Genomic DNA, 21,900 nt, shown 5'->3' with positions numbered 1-21,900 from the left:
CTGCAATACCAGATACAACCTGAGCACAGGGGTGTGATACCAATGTGATATGACTGAAGTTTGAATGTAATTAGATAGGGATCATAATCATAAGATAGGAGTGATCCCAGATATTATTTGATCCATCAATAATTCAGTATCAAAGAAGATGTCCTTTGGATAATATTTCACTAATACCAAGGAATACATGTCACACAGGTTTCTGAAGCAGTTTTGAAGATAAAGGAAGTAACATTTACAGTTCCACTTACAGGAAACTTGTGGTTAGCTAAAGACAGGTTGAAGGAAGTTTGCATATGAAATTTACAGCTCATTGCAATATTTCGCTAACACTATGGCCGACCACAGTTGGTCAGTTGACCACTGGCTAAATGTGCAGGAAATGTGCAGGAAGCTACTGGTGCCCACAGCAGCTTGTGGTCAAGTTACATGAACATGACTCAGCTGTCATATGCTGGTGACCATGTAAACCCAACCTACAATATTTTCCTATAAAAAATACACCGAACTCACTTAATGTTAGGGAAATACCTTCCAGGACATTGAAGTGTACGTACGCACTGTTCCTGTGATGCCATGCCATGTTGATTCCTTATCATTAACTCGAGTCCCTCCGATGTGAAAGGATTGCTACAACATAACGGTAATGTTGATGCATATTTCTGTTATTGTATAAGTTTCTATGACTATAGTTCTTATGCCTATGTACCATTGACTATATATATATTCATGTGCTATTAAAATAAATAGTATCTTGCTATAAAGAATATTAGTATTCGTGCCTGATTAGGATATCAGTGAGCGCTTCGTAAGTACGGGCTTTCAGCCCCCTTTTTAGTAGAATTTAGCAAGACAAGGGGTGGCGCTGTTTTTGAAAGAATGTGTTATTCTAATGCTAGACAACCCCTTTAAGCTGGAGTCACACAAATACATAACTATGTGATGTAGTACAATTAAAAAGGACTATAAATATGATTTTTTTTTATCCTGGTGTAAATACTGCAGGTCTCCTGCCTCTCTGTTCCGGAAACATGACCCATTTTTCCTTGTATATAAATTGTGTAGCAAGGGATATCGGGAAATCGGGGCTCCTACGCTGACCCTCAGACTAGGGAGCCCTGTGCTATCCCTATTTTCAAAGATACCCCCAATGGTTGAGATGCCTGAGTCTCCTTCCTGGCCCGTCTACTGACCAGCCCTGATCTTATACCCCCTCATAGTGTGCCTCTCTGTTCCGGAAACATAGCCCCTTTTTCCTTGTATATAATTTGTGTCACTAGGGACTATGGGGATGACGGGAAACTAGAGCTCCTAAGCTGACCCTCAGACTAGGGAGCCCTGTGCTATCTCTAGCCTCAGTGATACCCCTAATGGTGGAGATGCCTGAGTCTCTTTCCTGACCCATCTCTTCACCAGCCCTGATATTATACCCCCTCCCCCTCCTCCAGTGGGGGCTGGGACAGGAGTGTGATTTAACCCACAGAAGTAGACAAACATTCTTAGAGATACCACCCCTAATACTGGAGATGCCTGAGTTTCATTCCACTTCCTGCATTCACCTGCAGCTGCACCCTGCACTCCTAGACAGACCCTATACAGGTTCCGCACCTGTTGCTGAGCAGGATACCTGAAACCCTGAGAGACCCTACACTAAAGCCTGGCTAGTGAGCTGGCAGGTAAGGATCACTAGCCTCACTGCTGCACTAATGCAATGTGATGGGAAGGTACAATAGACAGGGGAAACAATAAAAGGATAAAGTCCAGCTTCCCGCCTGCAAATAAACACCAAGACTGCAGCCTACACCGCTTCACAGCAACAAGGGCTCCAGCAGCTCCTTCCACCTCAAGGCCAAGCTTCAGAATGGATGCAGAATAGCTGGCCCCCTCTACTGTGAGATGTTACCTTATATAGGGAAAGGGAGTGGTCACCAACCGGAAACACCTGAGGCCAGGAGCTGCTGGAAAGCAAAACTGACATTAACCCTTTCAGCACCAAAGGAAAGAGAATTAGTATAATGTGAAGAGTCTCAGATAACAAAGATAGACTCTGGCTCAGATCCTATCACAAGTCTCTAGTAACAGAGAGATGGCCGTGACAGCCATCAATGAAAAATCATCATGATGAACAGGAATAATTAGCTTGCAGTACCATGCCTAACCACATGGAGTGCTGTCCAAATTATTATGACCTTGAATAGATGAAGAAAGGTGCCAACTGGTGGCAGAGTTTTGTACTGCAGTCACTCAAGAAATTTCATCCTAATGAAGCTGATTCCTTACAAGTAGAATGGAAAGATAGTGAAATATAAATATATCCTTGAAAAATATACCACAAAAGTCCAAGAGATAATGGCTAAATGTAAGAGGTAAATAGCATAGAAAAATATTTTGGAGAGTGAGGATGTCACTTACTTATGCATATAGCCATCAGCACCCAGCGTGAGATTCATCTGCATGACGTTCTGGAATTCTGTCTCATTGCAGCAGTACTTGAAGACGGTGTTATTGTGGTGACAGCACAAAATGTACGACTTGTTGTCTGAAAGGCGCGGACAGTGGAATCCGAAATGATATCGACCCTTGTGATCTGTGTACGGCTCACAAACTCGGAAATGTGCAGACGAGGCTGCGGGACATAAAAGTATCATTAGATATCGGTGTGTAATGTACAGCATCACCATATTAACATGAATATCGCTACAGAACATTCACCATAAAATTATTATATATACACTATATCACTAAAGTGAGTACACCCCTCACATTTTTGCAAATATTTTATTGTTTTATGGGACAGCACTGGAGATCTGACCTTATGATACAATGTACCGTGTCAGTGTGCAGCTTGTATAACAGGGTAAATTTGGTGCCCTCTAAATAATCCAACACACAGCCATTAATGTCTAAACCGCTGGCAACGTATTGTGTCTGATTGCAGTGTGCATGTGTTTAGGTTTTTCCCCTGTCTGTGTTATTTTTTGCTTCTCCGGTCTTGGCCCTCTCCTGGGGTGGGGGAGAGGGGGTGTTAGATTAGGGTTAGGGTCACGCTGGTGGTTCAGACCTGGCTACCATTAAGCTTACCTCTGGGATAAGGGACAGCACAGGGTCCCTTGTCGTCTGGGGGCAGTTTAGAGGTCCCTAATTCAGTTACCCTGACACTCCTGTGACACTTGGCTTAAAGGGGGTTTCCTTAAATTATAAAAGGTATTATGTATGTTTTATGAATGGGTGGGAAATTAAAAAATATAAATAACAAAAATAAATAAATTAAAAAATTATATATATATATGTGTGTGTATATATACAGTTAGGTCCAGAAATATTTGGACAGTGACACAATTTTCGCGAGTTGGGCTCTGCATGCCACCACATTGGATTTGAAATGAAACCTCTACAACAGAATTCAAGTGCAGATTGTAACGTTTAATTTGAAGGTTTGAACAAAACTATCTGATAGAAATTGTAGGAATTGTCACATTTCTTTACAAACACTCCACATTTTAGGAGGTCAAAAGTAATTGGACAAATAAACCAAACCCAAACAAAATATTTTTATTTTCAATATTTTGTTTCGAATCCTTTGGAGGCAATCACTGCCTTAAGTCTGTACCCAATGGACATCACCAAACGCTGGGTTTCCTCCTTCTTAATGCTTTGCCAGGCCTTTACAGCCGCAGCCTTCAGGTCTTGCTTGTTTGTGGGTCTTTCCGTCTTAAGTCTGGATTTGAGCAAGTGAAATGCATGCTCAATTGGGTTAAGATCTGGTGATTGACTTGGCCATTGCAGAATGTTCCACTTTTTTGCACTCATGAACTCCTGGGTAGCTTTGGCTGTATGCTTGGGGTCATTGTCCATCTGTACTATGAAGCGCCGTCCGATCAACTTTGCGGCATTTGGCTGAATCTGGGCTGAAAGTATATCCCGGTACACTTCAGAATTCATCCGGCTACTCTTGTCTGCTGTTATGTCATCAATAAACACAAGTGACCCAGTGCCATTGAAAGCCATGCATGCCCATGCCATCACGTTGCCTCCACCATGTTTTACAGAGGATGTGGTGTGCCTTGGATCATGTGACGTTCCCTTTCTTCTCCAAACTTTTTTCTTCCCATCATTCTGGTACAGGTTGATCTTTGTCTCATTTGTCCATAGAATACTTTTCCAGAACTGAGCTTCATGAGGTGTTTTTCAGCAAATTTAATTCTGGCCTGTCTATTTTTGGAATTGATGAATGGTTTGCATCTAGATGTGAACCCTTTGTATTTACTTTCATGGAGTCTTCTCTTTACTGTTGACTCAGAGACAGATACACCTACTTCACTGAGAGTGTTCTGGACTTCAGTTGATGTTGTGAACGGGTTCTTCTTCACCAAAGAAAGTATGCGGCGATCATCCACCACTGTTGTCATCCGTGGACGCCCAGGCCTTTTTGAGTTCCCAAGCTCACCAGTCAATTCCTTTTTTCTCAGAATGTACCCGACTGTTGATTTTGCTACTCCAAGCATGTCTGCTATCTCTCTGATGGATTTTTTCTTTTTTTTCAGCCTCAGGATGTTCTGCTTCACCTCAATTGAGAGTTCCTTAGACCGCATGTTGTCTGGTCACAGCAACAGCTTCCAAATGCAAAACCACACACCTGTAATCAACCCCAGACCTTTTAACTACTTCATTGATTACAGGTTAACGAGGGAGACGCCTTCAGAGTTAATTGCAGCCCTTAGAGTCCCTTGTCCAATTACTTTTGGTCCCTTTAAAAAGAGGAGGCTATGCATTACAGAGCTATGATTCCTAAACCCTTTCTCCGATTTGGATGTGAAAACTCTCATATTGCAGCTGGGAGTGTGCACTTTCAGCCCATATTATATATATCTGAACATGTTTTTGTAAACAGCTAAAATAACAAAACTTGTGTCACTGTCCAAATATTTCTGGACCTAACTGTGTATATATATATATATATATATATATATATATATACACAGTGCCTTTCAAAAGTATTCAGCCCCTTGAATTCTTCAACCTCTTCCCACATTTCAGGCTTCAAACATAAAGATGAAATGTTAATGTTCTGGTGAAGAATCAACAACAAGTGGACACAATTGTGAACTGGAACGAAATGTATTGCTTATTTTAAAATTTTATAATAAATAATAAACTGAAAATTGGGGTGTTCAATATTATTCATCCCCTTTAAGTTAATACTTTGTGGCGTCCCCTTTTGCTGCGATTACAGCTGCAGTCTCTTGGGGTATTGTCTATCAGTTTTGCACATCGAGAGACTGAAATTCTCGCCCGTTCTTCCTTTGTAAACAGCTGGAGCTGAGTGAGGTTGGATGGAGAACGTTTGTGAACAGCAGTTTTCAGCTCTTTCCACAGAATCTCGATTGGGTTCAGGTCTGGACTGTGACTTGGCCATTCTAACACCTGGATACGTTTATTTGTGAACCATTCCATTGTAGATTTGGCTTTATGTTTTGGATCATTGACAAATCTCCGTCCCAGTCTCAGGTCTTTTGCAGACTCCAACAGGTTTTCTTCAAGAATGGTCCTGTATTTGGCTCCATCCATCTTCCCATCAATTTTAACCATCTTCCCTGTCCCTGCTGAATAAAAGCAGGCCCAAACCATGATGCTGCCACCACCATGTTTGACAGTGGGGATGGTGTGTTCAGGGTGATGAGCTGTGTTGCTTTTACGCCAAATATATCATTTGGCATTGTGCCCAAAAAGTTTAATTTTGATTTCATCTGACCAGAGCACCTTCTTCCACATGTTTGGTGTCTCCAGGTGGCTTGTGGCAAACTTTAAATTACGCTTTTTATGGATATCTTTGAGAAATGGCTTTCTTCTTGCCACTGTTCCATAAAGGCCGGATTTGTGCAGTGTATGACTGATTGTTGTCCTATGGACAGACTCTCCCACCTCAGCTGTAGATCTCTGCAGATCATCCAGAGGGATCATGGGCCTCTCAGCTGCATCTCTGATCAGTCTTCTCCTTGTGTGAGATGATAGTTTGGATGGACGGCCGGGTCTTGGTAGATTTGCAGTGGTATGATACTCCTTCCATTTCAATATGATCACTTGCACAGTGCTTCTTGGGATGTTTAAAGTTTTGGAAATCTTTTTGCAACCAAATCCGGCTTTAAACGTCTCCACAACAGTATCACGGACCTGCCTGTTGTGTTCCTTGGTCTTCATGATGCTCTCTGTGCTTTACACAGAACCCTGAGACTATCACAGCAGGGGCATTTATACGGAGACTTGATTACACACGGGGGGATTATATTTATCATCAGTCATTTAGGACAACATTGGATCATTCAGAGATCCTCAATGAACTTCTGGAGTGAGTTTGCTGCACTGAAAGTAAAAGGGATGAATAATATTGCACGCCCCAATTTTCAGTTATTTATTTTTTACAAAAGTTTAAAATAAGCAGTAAATATCGTTCACCTTCACAATTGTGTCCACTTGTTGATTCTTCACCAGAACATTACATTTTTATCTTTGTTTGAAGCCTGAAATGTGGGAAAAGGTTGAAAAATTCAAGGGGCCGAATACTTGCAAGGCACTGTATATATATATATATATATATATTTATATATATATATATATATATATATATATATTGTATTTATATATATATATATATATATATATATATATATATATATATATATATATATATATATAAAAAATATATATATATATATATATATATATATATATATACACACATTCTGCTTGTCTGTAATCATTACATTATTAATTCCAATAGGGGACACAGACGCCGCCACCTTAGAGGAAGAAGGTACAGGATTTTTTATCTTTACTTTCTCACCATTTGCCCAAAGACAGTAAATTTTAAAGTATTAGAAAACCCCATCTACCAAGATGCCCTTGAGGCCCGATACTCACAATTTATGGAGTACTGTGTCCTAAAGGTCCTCCATGGCCAATACTTTACGAGCAGTGCTCTGCTACCGAATACTCTACTTTTTCCCCTCTTGATAATTTACCACCTTCGTCTACTTGATACCAATTTGCAGCAATAGTCGTCAGTTGCCCGTAACCATCATTTGTTTATAGAACACTTCTATTTAAATTTGAAAAATACAAAAAGAAGTGGAAGCAGAAGTTCCGGTGGACGGCGCACAGCCGACCGGCATGTGTTCCGAGGATTGGCGTGGATCCAGGTTAGATATCTGGTCAAACGTCAATTTTTAGTTCCCACATCCTATCTTCTGATGTTTGATGCGGTCACATGAAGGGAACTTTTTAGAAACATCTCGGTCACTGACTGTAAAGTGGCAGGAAAGTCTAATACGAGACATATGTGTGAGACTGAAAGATAGTTTGGTGGGAAACTCCGTATGAACCCAACAGATCAAGCGAGAACCAGAAGATCTTGCTGTCCAGTTAGGCCGCTATGTATTGTTATGGGCTTTCTAAAAAGTTTTGATTTTATGTAAATCTGTGTAAACTCCACCCACTTTGCAGTGCGGTTTGATAGACAGTTCCTCAAAGGAAATTTATGAGGAACTGTCTAACAAATGATATTCCCCGCCAATTTGGAAAACAGGAACCCAATGTTTTACATCCATATCTGATGCTTCTCCTTAGGTGACGCCGTGCATGCAGGCATGGTCTGGTTTTACAATAGTCTTTGGTCCTTCTCAGTCTGGAAGTCTATGTCTTACTATAGGGTGCTGATTATCTGCCGTGAAACTTGGGCGGAGCCACTCCCTATTTAAACCCCCAGCAGCTACTTCTAGCTGCCAGATATAGTTTTTTATTACCCTATTTGTTGCTTGGTTTCTCCCTTGTAACCTGTATCTTCTGGTGTTTAGTTACTGACATCAGCTTGTCTGACGTCCTTATGGTTCTGTACCCTGACCGCCTGGTATGAAAAAAGCTTGATGACCCTTCTGTCTGCCAGCCCACCCTACAGACCAGCAGCCACTCCATGGATGTAACCCAGGGGGCCCTGGATAAGTTCACATTCAGTACCCAAGTTCACATACTTGGGTATTCAAGTAGCACCCATGAGTATGAGCACCCGAGCATGGTAGTGCCCGCTCATCACTAGTTACGAGTACTGAGCACCCGAGCATGGTAGTGCCCGCTCATCACTAGTTACGAGTACTGAGCACCCGAGCATGGTAGTGCCTCCTCATCACTAGTTACCAGTACCGAGTACCCGAGCATGGTATTGCCCGCTCATCACTAGTTACCAGTACCGAGTACCCGAGCATGGTATTGCCCGCTCATCACTAGTTACGAGTACTGAGCACCCGAGCATGGTAGTGCCCGCTCATCACTAGTTACGAGTACTGAGCACCCGAGCATGGTAGTGCCTCCTCATCACTAGTTACCAGTACCGAGTACCCGAGCATGGTATTGCCCGCTCATCACTAGTTACCAGTACCGAGTACCCGAGCATGGTATTGCCCGCTCATCACTAGTTACGAGTACTGAGCACCAGAGCATGGTAGTGCCCGCTCATCACTAGTTACGAGTACAGAGCACCCGAGCATGGTAGTGCCCGCTCATCACTAGTTACGAGTACTGAGCACCCGAGCATGGTATTGCCCGCTCATCACTAGTTACGAGTACAGAGCACCTGAGCATGGTAGTGCTCGCTCATCACTGGTTACGAGTACCGAGCACCAAAGCATGGTAGTGCCCGCTCATCACTAGTTACGAGTACTGAGCACCCAAGCATGGTAGTGCCCGCTCATCACTAGTTACGAGTACTGAGCACCAGAGCATGGTAGTGCCCGCTCATCACTAGTTACGAGTACAGAGCACCCGAGCATGGTAGTGCCCGCTCATCACTAGTTACGAGTACTGAGCACCCGAGCATGGTATTGCCCGCTCATCACTAGTTACGAGTACAGAGCACCTGAGCATGGTAGTGCCCGCTCATCACTAGTTACGAGTGCCGAGCACCAAAGCATGGTAGTGCCCGCTCATCACTAGTTACGAGTACTGAGCACCCAAGCATGGTAGTGCCCGCTCATCACTAGTTACGAGTACAGAGCACCCGAGCATGGTAGTGCCCGCTCATCACTAGTTACGAGTACAGAACACCTGAGCATGGTAGTGCCCGCTCATCACTAGTTACGAGTACCGAGCACCCGAGCATGGTAGTGCCCGCTCATCACTAGTTATGAGTACAGAGCACCCGTGCATGATAGTGCTAGCTCATCACTAGTTACCAGTACTGAGCACCCGAGCATGGTAGTGCCCGCTCTTCACTAGTTACGAGTACAGAGCACCAGAGCATGGTAGTGCCCGCTCATCACTAGTTACCAGTACTGAGCACCCGAGCATGGTAGTGCTCGCTCATCACTAGTTACCAGTACTGAGCACCCGAGCATGGTAGTGCTCGCTCATCACTAGTTACAAGTACTGAGCACCCGAGCATGGTAGTGCCCGCTCATAACTAGTTACAAGTACTGAACACCCGAGCATGGTAGTGCTTGCTCATCACTGGTAGGCCCCAAATACCCAAAATAAACTCAGCAGGTACTCACCCTTCCTGGGTCCAGCACTAGCTCCACGATGCTCCTTCAATTCAATTGTTTTGGATGCAAAGCAGACGACGTGAACAACGAGCGTCACCAGTCTAGCTAGTCACTAAGCTCAGTTCACATGACGTATGTGCCGCCCCCGTGCTCAGCAGCTACCGAGCCGATCGGGTCCGGGCCTTCCGGTGGGTGGCTCGAGCGTCTCCGGACCCAGGGGTCCTGCGGTCACTCTGATAAATGGGGGGTCTGGCGGTGTGGGGACGTAGGTGTACAGCCGGAGCCGTGTCAAGTTCGTGATGCCACCCACGGGATGTGGTGAAGGTGGACATCACCGCTGCGGTTACGGGGCACCCAGGGGAGATGTTGCGCTGCAAGATGTTAAGCCCTCCGTGGGTAGGGATGGTGGCCCCGGGACCCGGTGGGCTGGAGCTGGTGCAGGGAGATGGGTGGCCGGAGGGCACTGATGTACTCACGATTAATAAACACACAAGTCTCTGGTAAACCAAGGTGATGGTGATCGGTGCCCACAGCCGGCTGCAGTCTGGTCCCCCACCCGGTTGGTGGTCTCTGTCTTTGTCCCGCACCTGCTTTGTGATGGTGGACTACCTGCGCCTGCAACGTCAGGAGTCTGCTCCCCGACTTGTGGTTGTCGGAGGAGCCCTTTGCCCGCAGACGCTGGCTCGTGGCATCTCTCTGCCGTGGCGGTGGCTTTCTATCCCCCTCGTTGGGCTGTTGTCTTCTGTGACGCCCTGGGCAAGCCAGGGGTCACAGGTAATTACACCACCACACCCTACACCCCGGTTAGGTACATCAAAGCTAGAGCCAGAAACCCTTGTTGCCTTCCTCCAGGGGCTGATGTTCACACCAGGGGGTGGGCCAGGCGGTTGGTCCCGCCCACCGAGGAGTTCACAGTCCTGGAGGCGGGAAAAGCAGACAGTTTAGTGTTGGAGGTGAAAGGGAAAGGAAGGAAAAAGTGCTAGAAGAGCAACTGACTGACAGCGTCCGGGTGTGTGCCCCGGGCGAGACAGCAAGGTTAGCAGACGGCGGTGACCGTCTGCAGGAGTGGCCGATCGGAGTTGCCGTAAGGACCGTGGACGGGCGGTGGCCCGGCGGTACCGGACCGGTACACGAAGAGAAGTCAGCACCATTGTCAGGGGCCTTTCGGACCCCGGCAAGGCTTGGAGTCGCCGAAAGATTTGCCAAATCCGTCAGTGAAGTGGACCTCCTGGGTTTCCAAACAACTAAGTCCCGATTGAAGGCAACAGTCCAACCGTATGAGAGAGACACCGCCACCGCCAAGGCACCAGTTTCTCAGGGCCAGCGCCTACGGGCAAAGAGGGGCTCCTCCGGCCCATATCCAAGCCGGGGAGCGGGTTACCGGTGGGAACCCATTGGAACCAACAACAGTACTAGATGCAGGAAAAGAGACAGTCACCGTTAACTACCGGGGAAGAGCAATAGCAGCCAGCCGTGTGTTTTACCGTGAACTGTGTCAATGTCTCAGGCTGAGTGAGTACCACCGTGCCGTGAGGCACAGCACTGCCCCCGTGACCCTGCACCTCGCCAGGCCCCGCAACCCGCCTGCTACCATCTATCCCTACCCCATCAACGGGCCCCGGGACAACCAACCCCCTACCCACGGAGGGGAGAATTAACAACGTGGCTGCTCACTGTTACAACTCCCGGGATCCCCGTCCAGAGCAGCGGTGGTGTCAACCCTATCACCACAACCGTGGGTGGCGTCACGGACAATAACCAAATTCCCCCCACCACCAATCAACCCCTTTTTTCACTCACGGGCGAGGAGCGCCGCTAGAGGCCGCGGGATCTGGCCCACTGCTCGAGCCACCACAGAGGGCAGCGGCCAGACCCGAGCGGAGGGAGAGCGCGGCGTCCCCTCCTCCGCCCGCGACAACTTGGCGTCACGAACAGGATCCTACCGCTCTGCCGTTGGGCAGAGGTGCGCCTTGTCGTAGCCGGAGGTGTCCGGCCGAAAATTTTGAGAAGCCGCCATTTTTGGGCGCGAAATATCCCGCTCGAGCGTCTCCTCGAGTAGTGGAGGCGCGAAGGCCAAAACCCCGCCCCGATAGAGGAGGAGCCGGAAAGAGGCTAAGGGGGATGAAATGGCGGCTGGTCGCATGTGAGCGCAGCTATAAAGGCAGAGACGCCAGGACTCTGCAGCGATATTGAGTTCCTGGAAGACCTCATTATCAAGATGCATAACTCAACTCCCAACGAAGAAGCCCCCGCGCCCGGCACGACGACGTGGTTGAGGGACCGGACCGTCCCGCTGAGTAACCGTCTGCAGGCCCACATGCAGCTCCTCTTAGAGGCGTGGGAGACCGACATGGCGGACGTGGTGGCTGCTATGCGGAGACGCAAGGTGCAAGAGGATTCGGAGGAGCGGGTAAGGGACCCACGCCCCTGTATTCCCGAGGGATCGGCCGCTGCGGCTGAGGAGCCCGGCCTGCGCCCGCTCACTCTACCCTCCTCCCCGCTACCCGCGTCAGCTGCTGCCGCCCCGCCACTAGGCCCGCTACCTGTCCAACCGGTAGCGATACCCTGCCAACCCGCCCTGGCGGATCAGTCGGCTGCAGACGCTCAGGAACCCCCTGAATCGCTCCCGTGGGAGCCGCTGGAACTGCGGCCCCTTAACGAAGAGATGCCGGGAGTCCCGACAGTGATTGCGAAGGACCCCGAGCCCGGGACCGTAGCATGGATGAGGGCCCGAGTGATGGAATTCCACCGACGCCAGCAAAGTCAGATATTCCTTATGATGGAGCAGTGGACCAACGAGGTAGAAGTGCTGGTTGCAACCGCCCCAATGGATGGGAAGGAAGTAGATGCGATGGAGCCAAGGAGTAGCCCACGTCCCCATGTCTTACCCGGACCGGTCACTGCGGCTGGGGGGCCCGGCCCTGTTTCAACCCTCGTATCATCCCTACCACTCTTCTTGGGACGCCTCAGCGTTAACCAGCCTGACCTACCACCCCACGCTATCGCAGAGGAGCCTGATGTGCTGGATGCTGGAGGCCAGGAGGCTGCGGCAGCTGGCGGCAACCCGCCTGATGCAGAGACAAGTGATAGCAACTCCGGCGGTTCCAACTCCGGTGCTGAGGCCATCCCCGGAAGCGCGGCGGCAAGTGAGCGTCCCCGCTATGTGGGAGAGCCGGTGGTTTATTACACCCCGTGGAATGGTGGAAACGGATACCGGGCACCCCTTTCGCAGCAGGCCTGCCACTGCATGTTTGATATGCTGGTAGCGGAAGAGGGGGCCGCCCCGGAAGAATCGGAGTAAGGGCAGCGGAGCCCCGTTGTTACCGTCCCCGTTGGGACCAGCAGTGTGTTGAAAAAGTTTGAAAGTTTTACCAGAATGATAAGCGAAATGAAACCGAAGATTTACCTGATTTACTGTGATTAGAAACCGGTCGTTACCGGCACCGTTGTCCCCGTGGGGACCGTTCTAAAAAAGTTTTGCATAGGAACTTCTATGGACAAGCCTGAGAACTTGCAGGGCAACCACAAACTTAGTGGAATGTAAATATGTTGCCGTTACCGCTTCCACCGTTGCCGCCTCCGGAGAGTCAGATTGGAGGAAGGGCCCGCAGTGGAGCAGGCTGGGGCCCAGCCACCACCGGAACCGGTGGCATTCCTCTGGGGGTTTCAGGGGTTCCCCATGGACATGGGTCCCCTGAAAGGACAGAACCCGCTCGGGCAGCTTGTGCTGGACTGGGTTCAAGGGGTGCTGCCTGTTTCTTAGGGGCAACATCAGGGCCAGGTTGCTTGGGTGGGAGAGAGCGGAAGCCGTAACCGTTTGAAACCGTTGAAACCGTTTAAGTAAGAGTACCTCCCGATGTGGGAAGAAGTTATTTTATTTGTAAATTGTTTACCGTTTTTCTATTTATATTTTTCAGTTAAAAGAAAAATAAAACCGGTGTTGGACGGGCAGCCCGTGGACGGTCTGCATTTTGCTAAGGGGGAATGTGACGCCCTGGGCAAGCCAGGGGTCACAGATAATTACACCACCACACCCTACACCCCGGTTAGGCACATCAAAGCTAGACCCAGAAACCCTTGTTGCCTTCCTCCAGGGGCTGATGTTCACACCAGGGGGTGGGCCAGGCGGTTGGTCCCGCCCACCGAGGAGTTCACAGTCCTGGAGGCGGGAAAAGCAGACAGTTTAGTGTTGGAGGTGAAAGGGAAAGGAAGGAAAAAGTGGTAGAAGAGCAACTGACTGACAGCGTCCGGGTGTGTGCCCCAGGCGAGACAGCAAGGTTAGCAGACGGCGGTGACCATCTGCAGGAGTGGCCGATCGGAGTTGCTGTAAGGACCGTGGACGGGCGGTGGCCCGGCGGTACCGGACTGGTACACGAAGAGAAGTCAGCACCATTGTCAGGGGCCTTTCGGACCCCAGCAAGGCTTGGCGTCGCCGAAAGATTTGCCAAATCCGTCAGTGAAGGGGACCTCCTGGGTTTCCAAACAACTAAGTCCCGATTGAAGGCAACAGTCCAACCGTATGAGAGAAACACCGCCACCGCCAAGGCATCAGTTTCTCAGGGCCAGCGCCTGCGGGCAAAGAGGGGCTCCTCCGGCCCATATCCAAGCCGGGGAGCGGGTTACCGGTGGGAACCCATTGGAACCAACAACAGTACTAGGTGCAGGAAAAGAGACAGTAACCGTTAACTACCGGGGAAGAGCAATAGCAGCCATCCGTGGGAACCATCTTTCCAGCCGTGTGTTTTACCGTGAACTGTGTCAATGTCTCAGGCTGAGTGAGTACCACCGTGGCGTGCACCTCGCCAGGCCCCGCAACCCGCCTGCTACCATCTATCCCTACCCCATCACCAGGCCTTGGGACAACAAACCCCCTACCCACGGAGGGGAGAACTAACAACGTGGCTGCTCACTGTTACAACTCCCGGGATCCCCGTCCAGAGCAGCGGTGGTGTCAACCCTATCACCACAACCGTGGGTGGCGTCACGGACAATAACCAAATTCCCCCCACCACCAATCAACCCCTTTTTTCACTCACGGGCGAGGAGCGCCGCTAGAGGCCCCGGGATCTGGCCCACCGCTTGAGCCACCACAGAGGGCAGCGACCAGACCCGAGCGGAGGGAGAGCGCGGCGTCCCCTCCTCCGCCCGAGACACTTCTTTCGGGACTTTGGGTGGGAAAGGACCTAAAGTCCTAGCCTCAATTAGTTAATTAGCTAGTCCCCAGTAGCTTCTGGACCAAGCTTCAGGGTCTGAGTACCCTCCTTTGTGCTCCGGTACCGGTGAGCCACCACCCTGTCCCGGTCCACCTCGGTTCCACTGAGCCTCCTGCAGACAGAGGCCTCCGTATGACTCCTGGCCAGAGTACTAGGGCTCCTACCCTGGCACCTGTCAGTTAGTTGCAGACCTGACACACAGACCTGCCTCCACTTCACTTCACCTCCAAAACTAATCTGCTCTTGTTCTCCGGCCTCAGGCCATGTGAACTCCTCGGTAGGCGTGTCCAACTGCCTGGCCACGCCCCCTGGTGTGTCCATCAAGCCCTGAGGGAGGTGACCAGGTTTTAATGGTTGGCTGCTGTCACCTTGTTAGGGGACTGGTGTTGTGCGGGGGTCTATCTGTGACTACCTGGCTGGTCCAGGGTGTCACACGTACACCTTTGCACAGCCGCTGAGCTCAGTGACTACGCGTCATCATAGACAAAACACCGGAACAGTAGCAGCATCTGGAATCCGCTGCTGGACCAAGGGTAAATGAGTTAGTGCTGAGTTTGTTCATTTCGGTTTAATGAACATGGACAACCCCTTTAAATATGAAATGTTTTCAAGAATCGTCTGCATGTATTAGGAGAGCAGCATGATGTAGGGACAGAGACCCGGATTCCAATGATGTCACTTACTAGGTTGTGTGTGTGAAGCCCAACTGCAAAAATATATAGTATAACTAAAAGAATTTTTTCCAAAGGGGCCCGTCCTTTATATCCGGAAATGATCAGAACACTTTCTTCTGGTATTTACTCTTCCTATCGGAGTGCGCTCTCGGCTCTGTAACGCTAATAGACTTTGAAGCGTACATTACCATCGTCTAGGATATAACCTTTACCTCGTCTCTGCACATAGCAGCGGCATCCATGACAATATAATGATAGGATGTCATTTTCTAAAGTAAACCGACTTGAGTACCGCTCGTGAAAAACCGTCCTTTTTGCCTTAAAGGATTAACCTTTACATTGAAAAAAGCTTTTCAAAAGCCATTAAACTTGACATTAACATCTTAAGTATGCGGCCCGGGAGAATTGTGGGTAAATAGTTATCTTACAATCTAACAGATGGGGAAAAAAAAATCATAATCTAAAGCAAATTGTAAAAATAAAGGATTAAATGACCTTCTGGAGAAAAATGATCTATAGATACGGTAATAACAGCCAACATGTTAGGTGCGGTATTACTTTAATGAATAACTAATAATACAGATCTCAGCTAAACCTGCAGCTCAAATCAGATACTAATAGTGTTTTCCCGGAAATAAGACCTAGTAGGATCCTAAAGGATTTTTGGAGTATGCGTAAAATATAAGCCCTAAGCTTCATAAATGAAAAAAACAGTCCCGCACCACTAGGTATTACCTTGCTTTATCACGCACTTGCATGGAGCATGGCTCGGGCACAAACTGATCCAGGCTGGGAGGTGCTCGTCCAGAAAGAGTGATGAATCCAAGAACCGTCCAGGAAAGGAATAGACCACACACTCCAACTATGCCAAACGATCTTCTTTATTCACAAGGGTGCAGGGTAAAAAGCAGGCGAGGAGCTAGGTGCAGGCTCCTGAATAGGACGACGGCCGTTTCGCGTTTGATTACGTAATTAGACGCGAAACGGCCGTCGTCCTATTCAGGAACCTGTACCTAGCTCCTCGCCTGCTTTTTACCCTGCACCTTTGTGAAGAAAGAAGATCGTTTGGCATAGTTGGAGTGTGCAATCTATTCCTTTCCTGGACGGTTCTTAAATATAAGCCCTAATCCAAAAATAAACCCTAGTTACAGTCAAAGGCTGGCATTATTAGGAGTTAAACTGGGCAATTTCCCAGGGCCCCCACTCTCTTAGGACCCCTAGCGTTTCTATTCCGAGGTTAAGACTGTGGAGGGAAAAACCTGCAGATGTGTCTTTATAGAGAGCGGAAGGAAAAACCTGCAGATGTGTCTTTATAGAGAGCGGAGTGAAAAACCTGCAGATGTGTCTTTATAGAGAGCGGAGGGAAAAACCTGCAGATGTGTCTTTATAGAGAGCGAGGGAAAAACCTGCTGATGTGTCTTTATAGAGAGCGGAGGGAACAACCTGCAGATGTGTCTTTATAGAAATCTGAGGGAACAACCTGCAGATGTGTCTGTATACAGAGTGGAAGGAAAAACCTGCAGATGTGTCTGTATAGAGAGTGGAGGGAACAACCTGCAGATGTGTTTTTATAGAGAGCGGATCGAAACTAAGGGGTACTTTACACGCTGCGACATCGCTACCGATATATCGTCGGGGTCACGGTGTTTGTGACGCACATCTGGTGTCGTTAGCGACATTGCAGCGTGTGACAGCTAGGAGCAGGATCAACGATCGCAAAAATGTCAAAAATCATTGATCGTTGACACGTCGCTCCTTTTCATAATATCGTTGGTGGTGCATGCCACTGGTTGTTCGTCGTTCCTGCGGCATCACATATCACTATGTGTAACACTGCAGGAACGACGAACATCTCCTTACCTGCGTCCACCCTCTCATCTCCGCCCCTCCACTTCTATTGGACGGCTGCCGTGTGACGTCGCTGTGACGCCGCACAAACCGCCCCCTTAGAAAGGAGGAGGTTCACCGGCCAGAGCAACGTCGCAGGGCAGGTAAGTCCGTGTGACGGGCGTAAGCGATGTTGTGCGCCACGAGCAGCGATTTGCCCGTGACGCACAACCGACGGGGGCGGGTACGCTCGCTAGCGATATCGCAGAGTGTAAAGTGCCGTTAAGTGTGGCCTTTTAAATAATATCATCATGAAATATCCATTTCTTCTATAAAGGAGCGCACAGAAGAGCGTCGTCTCCAGCGCTCTGTGACAACGAATTTGCTTTGTTTCTAGCAATTTTCCTGACAAGTCTCGTTTTTTCATCTATTTTACGCCTGCATTATCCAAATGGGAAATGCATGAAATCGAGCAGACGGCGTTGCCTGAATTAATTCTTGCAGCGAGAAAAGGGAGATGATATTTTTTTTTTTGGTAATTATGATCCAGACAATTAAATGGCTCGCACAAGAGAACAGAGAGATGTGAGCCGATGAGACCTACATGTGTCCCCCATCCACTTGGCTTTCTTGGAAAGTCTTAGACGGTAGAATTCTATTTCGGTCGTGAGGTCACCTCTCGCGTCTCACTTCCTCCTCGAAATCTCTTATGATGGATGTGATACAACATGACTTCATCCTGCATTAACTTCCAATGTTTTATTCAGCAAATCCAGACGTTGCAATTTAGACATTTTGATGAGTTCCATCTCGTCTAGATAGTTTATTGCGTCGGAGTTTTCCAAGTGGCTGGGCAGCTCATCAAGAGCTTCTCCGATCTCAAAAAGTACAAAACAAAAAGTTCTCTTACCTTCTAGGTAAGAGATTAATACGACAATGCAACAACTGAGCCCATATCCAAAGCGATCCCAAAATCAGGGCTCAGGAACTCTGAGAACAGGGGTCTTCAGCACCATATTGAATTGAGCAGAGGTGGACATGTATGACCACTGCTCCATTCATTAATAATAAGATCTGCCGGAAATAGCTTGGTTTCATAGACGATGAAGAAAGCTAAGGCCAAGCATGCGGACCATTCAAGACAGGGTTTAAGAGCCTCATTCTTGGGATCTGAGAAGGTCCCAGTGGTCGAATACTCAACGATCAGCAAGTTATAGGTGACGATAACACTTTAATCTGTGGTGCTATTGTGGCGCCCCTGAGACTTCAGTCGCCACAGAGGTACTGCATCTCAGCCAGAGGTGTGGTGCCCCATCCTGGGTAAGGAAGAGGTCATCCACCGGTATGCACACAAAACCACACAATACTCTCAATTAGCAGTTCCCCACTGGGCCAGGGTTAGGGCTTGGTATCATTAATGCTATGTACAGCCACCACTGGTGATGGCATTTCCCTACACCTAATCCGACCTAACCAGGGGGTGGAGTCTAGTTGGTGGGGACGCTGTAGTGACAAAGGGGAGTCGAGAAGGAGCAGTAGAGGAGTGGCGACCTGTGGTCTTGAGCTGGTGCAGCTTGACCCAGGCACAAGACTGAAGGGGTCCTAGAGTCCACGGGAAAGTGCGCCTTACACCCATGGTCTCGTTCCACATACGACATATTGGAGTGGAGGGACTCGGCCGCAGACAGGGATCCGGTCCATAGACTAGAGAAGAAGAACCAACGTGCTCATCTAGTAAGGCTTAGGTCACTTCAAGGGTCAAAGCCAAACCCTCACACGAATCCGCTGGAAGGTATCCACATAGGGCCAAGGGATAGAGCTTCAACCCATCCAACAGGGTCCATGGGCATCGGCTCAGGGCACTGTGTACATAGGCGCGGGACAGGCGGGAGAGAAGTTAGCGCAGGAAGACGACTAGGGAAGGAACATAAGAAAGGTGCACCGGTCTTGACCTCGCAACTACCCGGGATCGACTAGAGCCCATCACAGTGGAACCCAGTACTCCAAAGGCGGTCACTGACTAGTCGTGTTACCTTGGAACCTGCTACAGTGAGTAAAAACCTTGAGACTGCATCCCTGTGTTGCTCCGTTATTTGCCTGCGCCTCCAGCCTTGCACCCCCGCCATCACCTACTACTAACCCCAACCAACCTGGGGCCCAGCTCTACCTGTGGAGAGCTATACCAACCAAGCTACATCACCATCTGCTCCAGGGGTCCCATCACGCAGCGTTGACTAACTCTGGCCGAGTACCATAGGTGGTGTCACAAACTACTACCCCATCATCATCCCCTATTAACTGACACCGCCAGGGTCACGGAACCGGGCCTTGCCACCGCAGCGCCCCAGAAACAGAACTGCAGCCCGATAACGAGTGCCCCACAGCCTCATTGCGGGCGTGTCGCTATGAAAAAACGTACTTGGCCCCTTAGGAAACAGGTCCAGAGTGAAATTGTTGGAGAGTAGGGACTAGTAAATAGCATAAAACAAGAGAGGGGTGCAACTTAGGTTTGGAAACTTAGGAGAAGACTTAGGAGAAGACTATGTAAAGGTTTGTCTAACTGGTATGTAGAGATCTTACAGAGTGTATTTAGAGGAGGGGTGTGTCAAGGGGTGTGACAGGAGAGCCTAAACTGGCCTTTAAGTTAGAGGAACCCTGGCCGACTCTGATCCCAAAGATACGTGTGAAGGTGACAATGTTTGAGCTGCCTTCCTTGCCCTAGCTCCTGAACAACCCTGGTCTATTGGCTCCCCTCCCCCACCCACCAGAGGGATGGGACAGGAGTAGTAAATCCCACCCAAAAACAGACGGGGACAAAACCAAAACTCAAACTTATTGCAATATCAACACCCACTAAAACAACAACCAAGGAACAGAGTAGTTCTCATCATGCACAGTGGTTCATGTTTTTGGAGAGTAGGGACTAGTAAATAGCATAGACGAAGAGAGGGATGCAGCTTAGGAGAAAACTATGTAGGTATAAATGTCAAGGGCTAGGAAAGGAAGGGTTGTTGTCCTTTAGAAAGGTTTGTCTAACCGGTATGCAGAGATCTTACAGGAGTATTTAGAGGAGGGATGTGTCACAGGGTGTGACAGAAGAGCCTAAACTGGCCTTCAGGTTAGGGGAACCCTGGTTGACCTTGATCCCAAAGGTACGTCTGAAGGTGGCGATGTTTGGGCCGCCTTCCTTGCCTTAGCACCTGAACAACCCTGGTCTAGTGGCCCCTCTCCCTCCACCCAGGAAAGGGCTGGGACAGGAGTCGTAAATCCCACCCAAAACAGACAGGGGAACAACCAAAACTCAAACTCCCTGCAATCACACAAAGAGGTATAGAAAATACATGATCAGGAGGAAACTAAAGGAAGGGAGGAAATAATCAGACAAGAGTATTTCTACAACACACAGAAGTTCACCAGCAACTGGATAACAAAGCACAAGGACCAGGATCTCATAAAGCTATCATCGGCATGGGAGAACAGGCTCCACCATCTTAAAAAGTGATAGGTCTAATGCATCATGTGACTCAAGCAGTAATCACAGGCTAGCAGAAATTAACTCCTGCAAGCCCGATTACTAACAAGAACACAGCTGGTTGATGCCTGAGCCTTTCTGTGCAACTTAAAAGCAGCACTGTGTGCAGTGTCTGACTCTGCTGTGTGAACAGCGTCAGAAGCAGTCCTTACACTCAGCAAGTTTTGAGCCAAACACCATGTGATAGGATGTGATTTTTGGTCAACAGTGGCCAGTGATCAGCACCACAAACCCAACATCTCCAAATTTTTCTCGATTGAGTACCAAGCAGGGCCAAGCACGCTCGCCCATCATTGGTTACCACCCGTCGGAGCATTTGACCAGCTCGACTCAAGAAACGAGCACTCAAACATGGTAGTCATCACTCATCATTTCGAGTACCGAACACTGAACATTGTATTACTTGGCCATCATTAGTTAAAACCTTTAAAAAAAAAAATATCCAGGCATGTATATTAATTCTTTCAAAATATTGCTAATAAAAGGAGTATTCTCATCTTGTATAAATAAAAATGATTTGATCGGGGGGGAGGGGGGGTTCAACCTCTTGGACCTCCACCGATACTGACATTGAAGCCAATGACTGGACTCAGTGGTCATGTTCTGAGGTAGATGACACAGAACTGCTAAGCCCATTGATTGCCTGCAGCGCTGAGCCCATTGATTGGTTGCCTCTGTTGCAGTTGTGATATCAACAAAGACCATCTGGGAGCAGCAGAAATAAGATGTTGGAGGTCAATAATAAGAATTTAGTTATTTTTATTGACCATTATTGACCTTTGGACCATTAAAGTTTAAAAACTGAACACCCCTTTAAGTTCCACTTACATGATTTACCTTTTGAAGACATTACTAAGAGAAATAAGATGAGACCATTGAGAAAGCGGTGAGCCCAGCTAGTCATCCTTTTGCTCTCATCTGTCCACTAGAGAATCACCTAGAACGAAAGAAGAGATATAATCAGTAAATATGGATGAAGCTCCATGTCCTGAGCATAATTAATGATGATGACTATAATCCAGACGATCAACTACGTGTGACTTCTCCACCAGGACATGCTCCTGCAACATCTGCTTCGGTCACCAGGCGCCGTCGTATTTATTCTGCGGGCAGCGCTGGTGATA

At 48.3% G+C, this 21,900-nt stretch overlaps 1 protein-coding gene across 3 annotated transcripts in view; it reads right to left on the bottom strand.

Moving 5' to 3' along the window:
• Positions 1–21,900, bottom strand: part of SHISAL1 (shisa like 1) — a 175,083-nt gene that overhangs the window by 54,805 nt on the left and 98,378 nt on the right. For 2 of the 3 annotated variants that reach the window (XM_075344222.1, XM_075344223.1), the window contains exons 2-3: positions 21,605–21,713; positions 2,413–2,626 (exon numbers count right to left, since the gene is read on the bottom strand). In XM_075344222.1, coding sequence (XP_075200337.1) covers positions 2,413–2,626; positions 21,605–21,680 — 290 coding nt within the window. In that variant the 5' untranslated portion in view covers positions 21,681–21,713. The remainder of the gene's footprint in view (positions 1–2,412; positions 2,627–21,604; positions 21,714–21,900) is intronic. The other variant, XM_075344224.1, reaches the window with a different exon arrangement.

This window comes from Anomaloglossus baeobatrachus, chromosome 4 (genome assembly GCF_048569485.1).
Source record: "Anomaloglossus baeobatrachus isolate aAnoBae1 chromosome 4, aAnoBae1.hap1, whole genome shotgun sequence".
Taxonomy (NCBI): Eukaryota; Metazoa; Chordata; class Amphibia; order Anura; family Aromobatidae; genus Anomaloglossus; species Anomaloglossus baeobatrachus.
The sequence above is the reverse complement of the archived record's forward strand: the minus strand, read 5'-3'. Positions and strand labels throughout refer to the sequence as shown.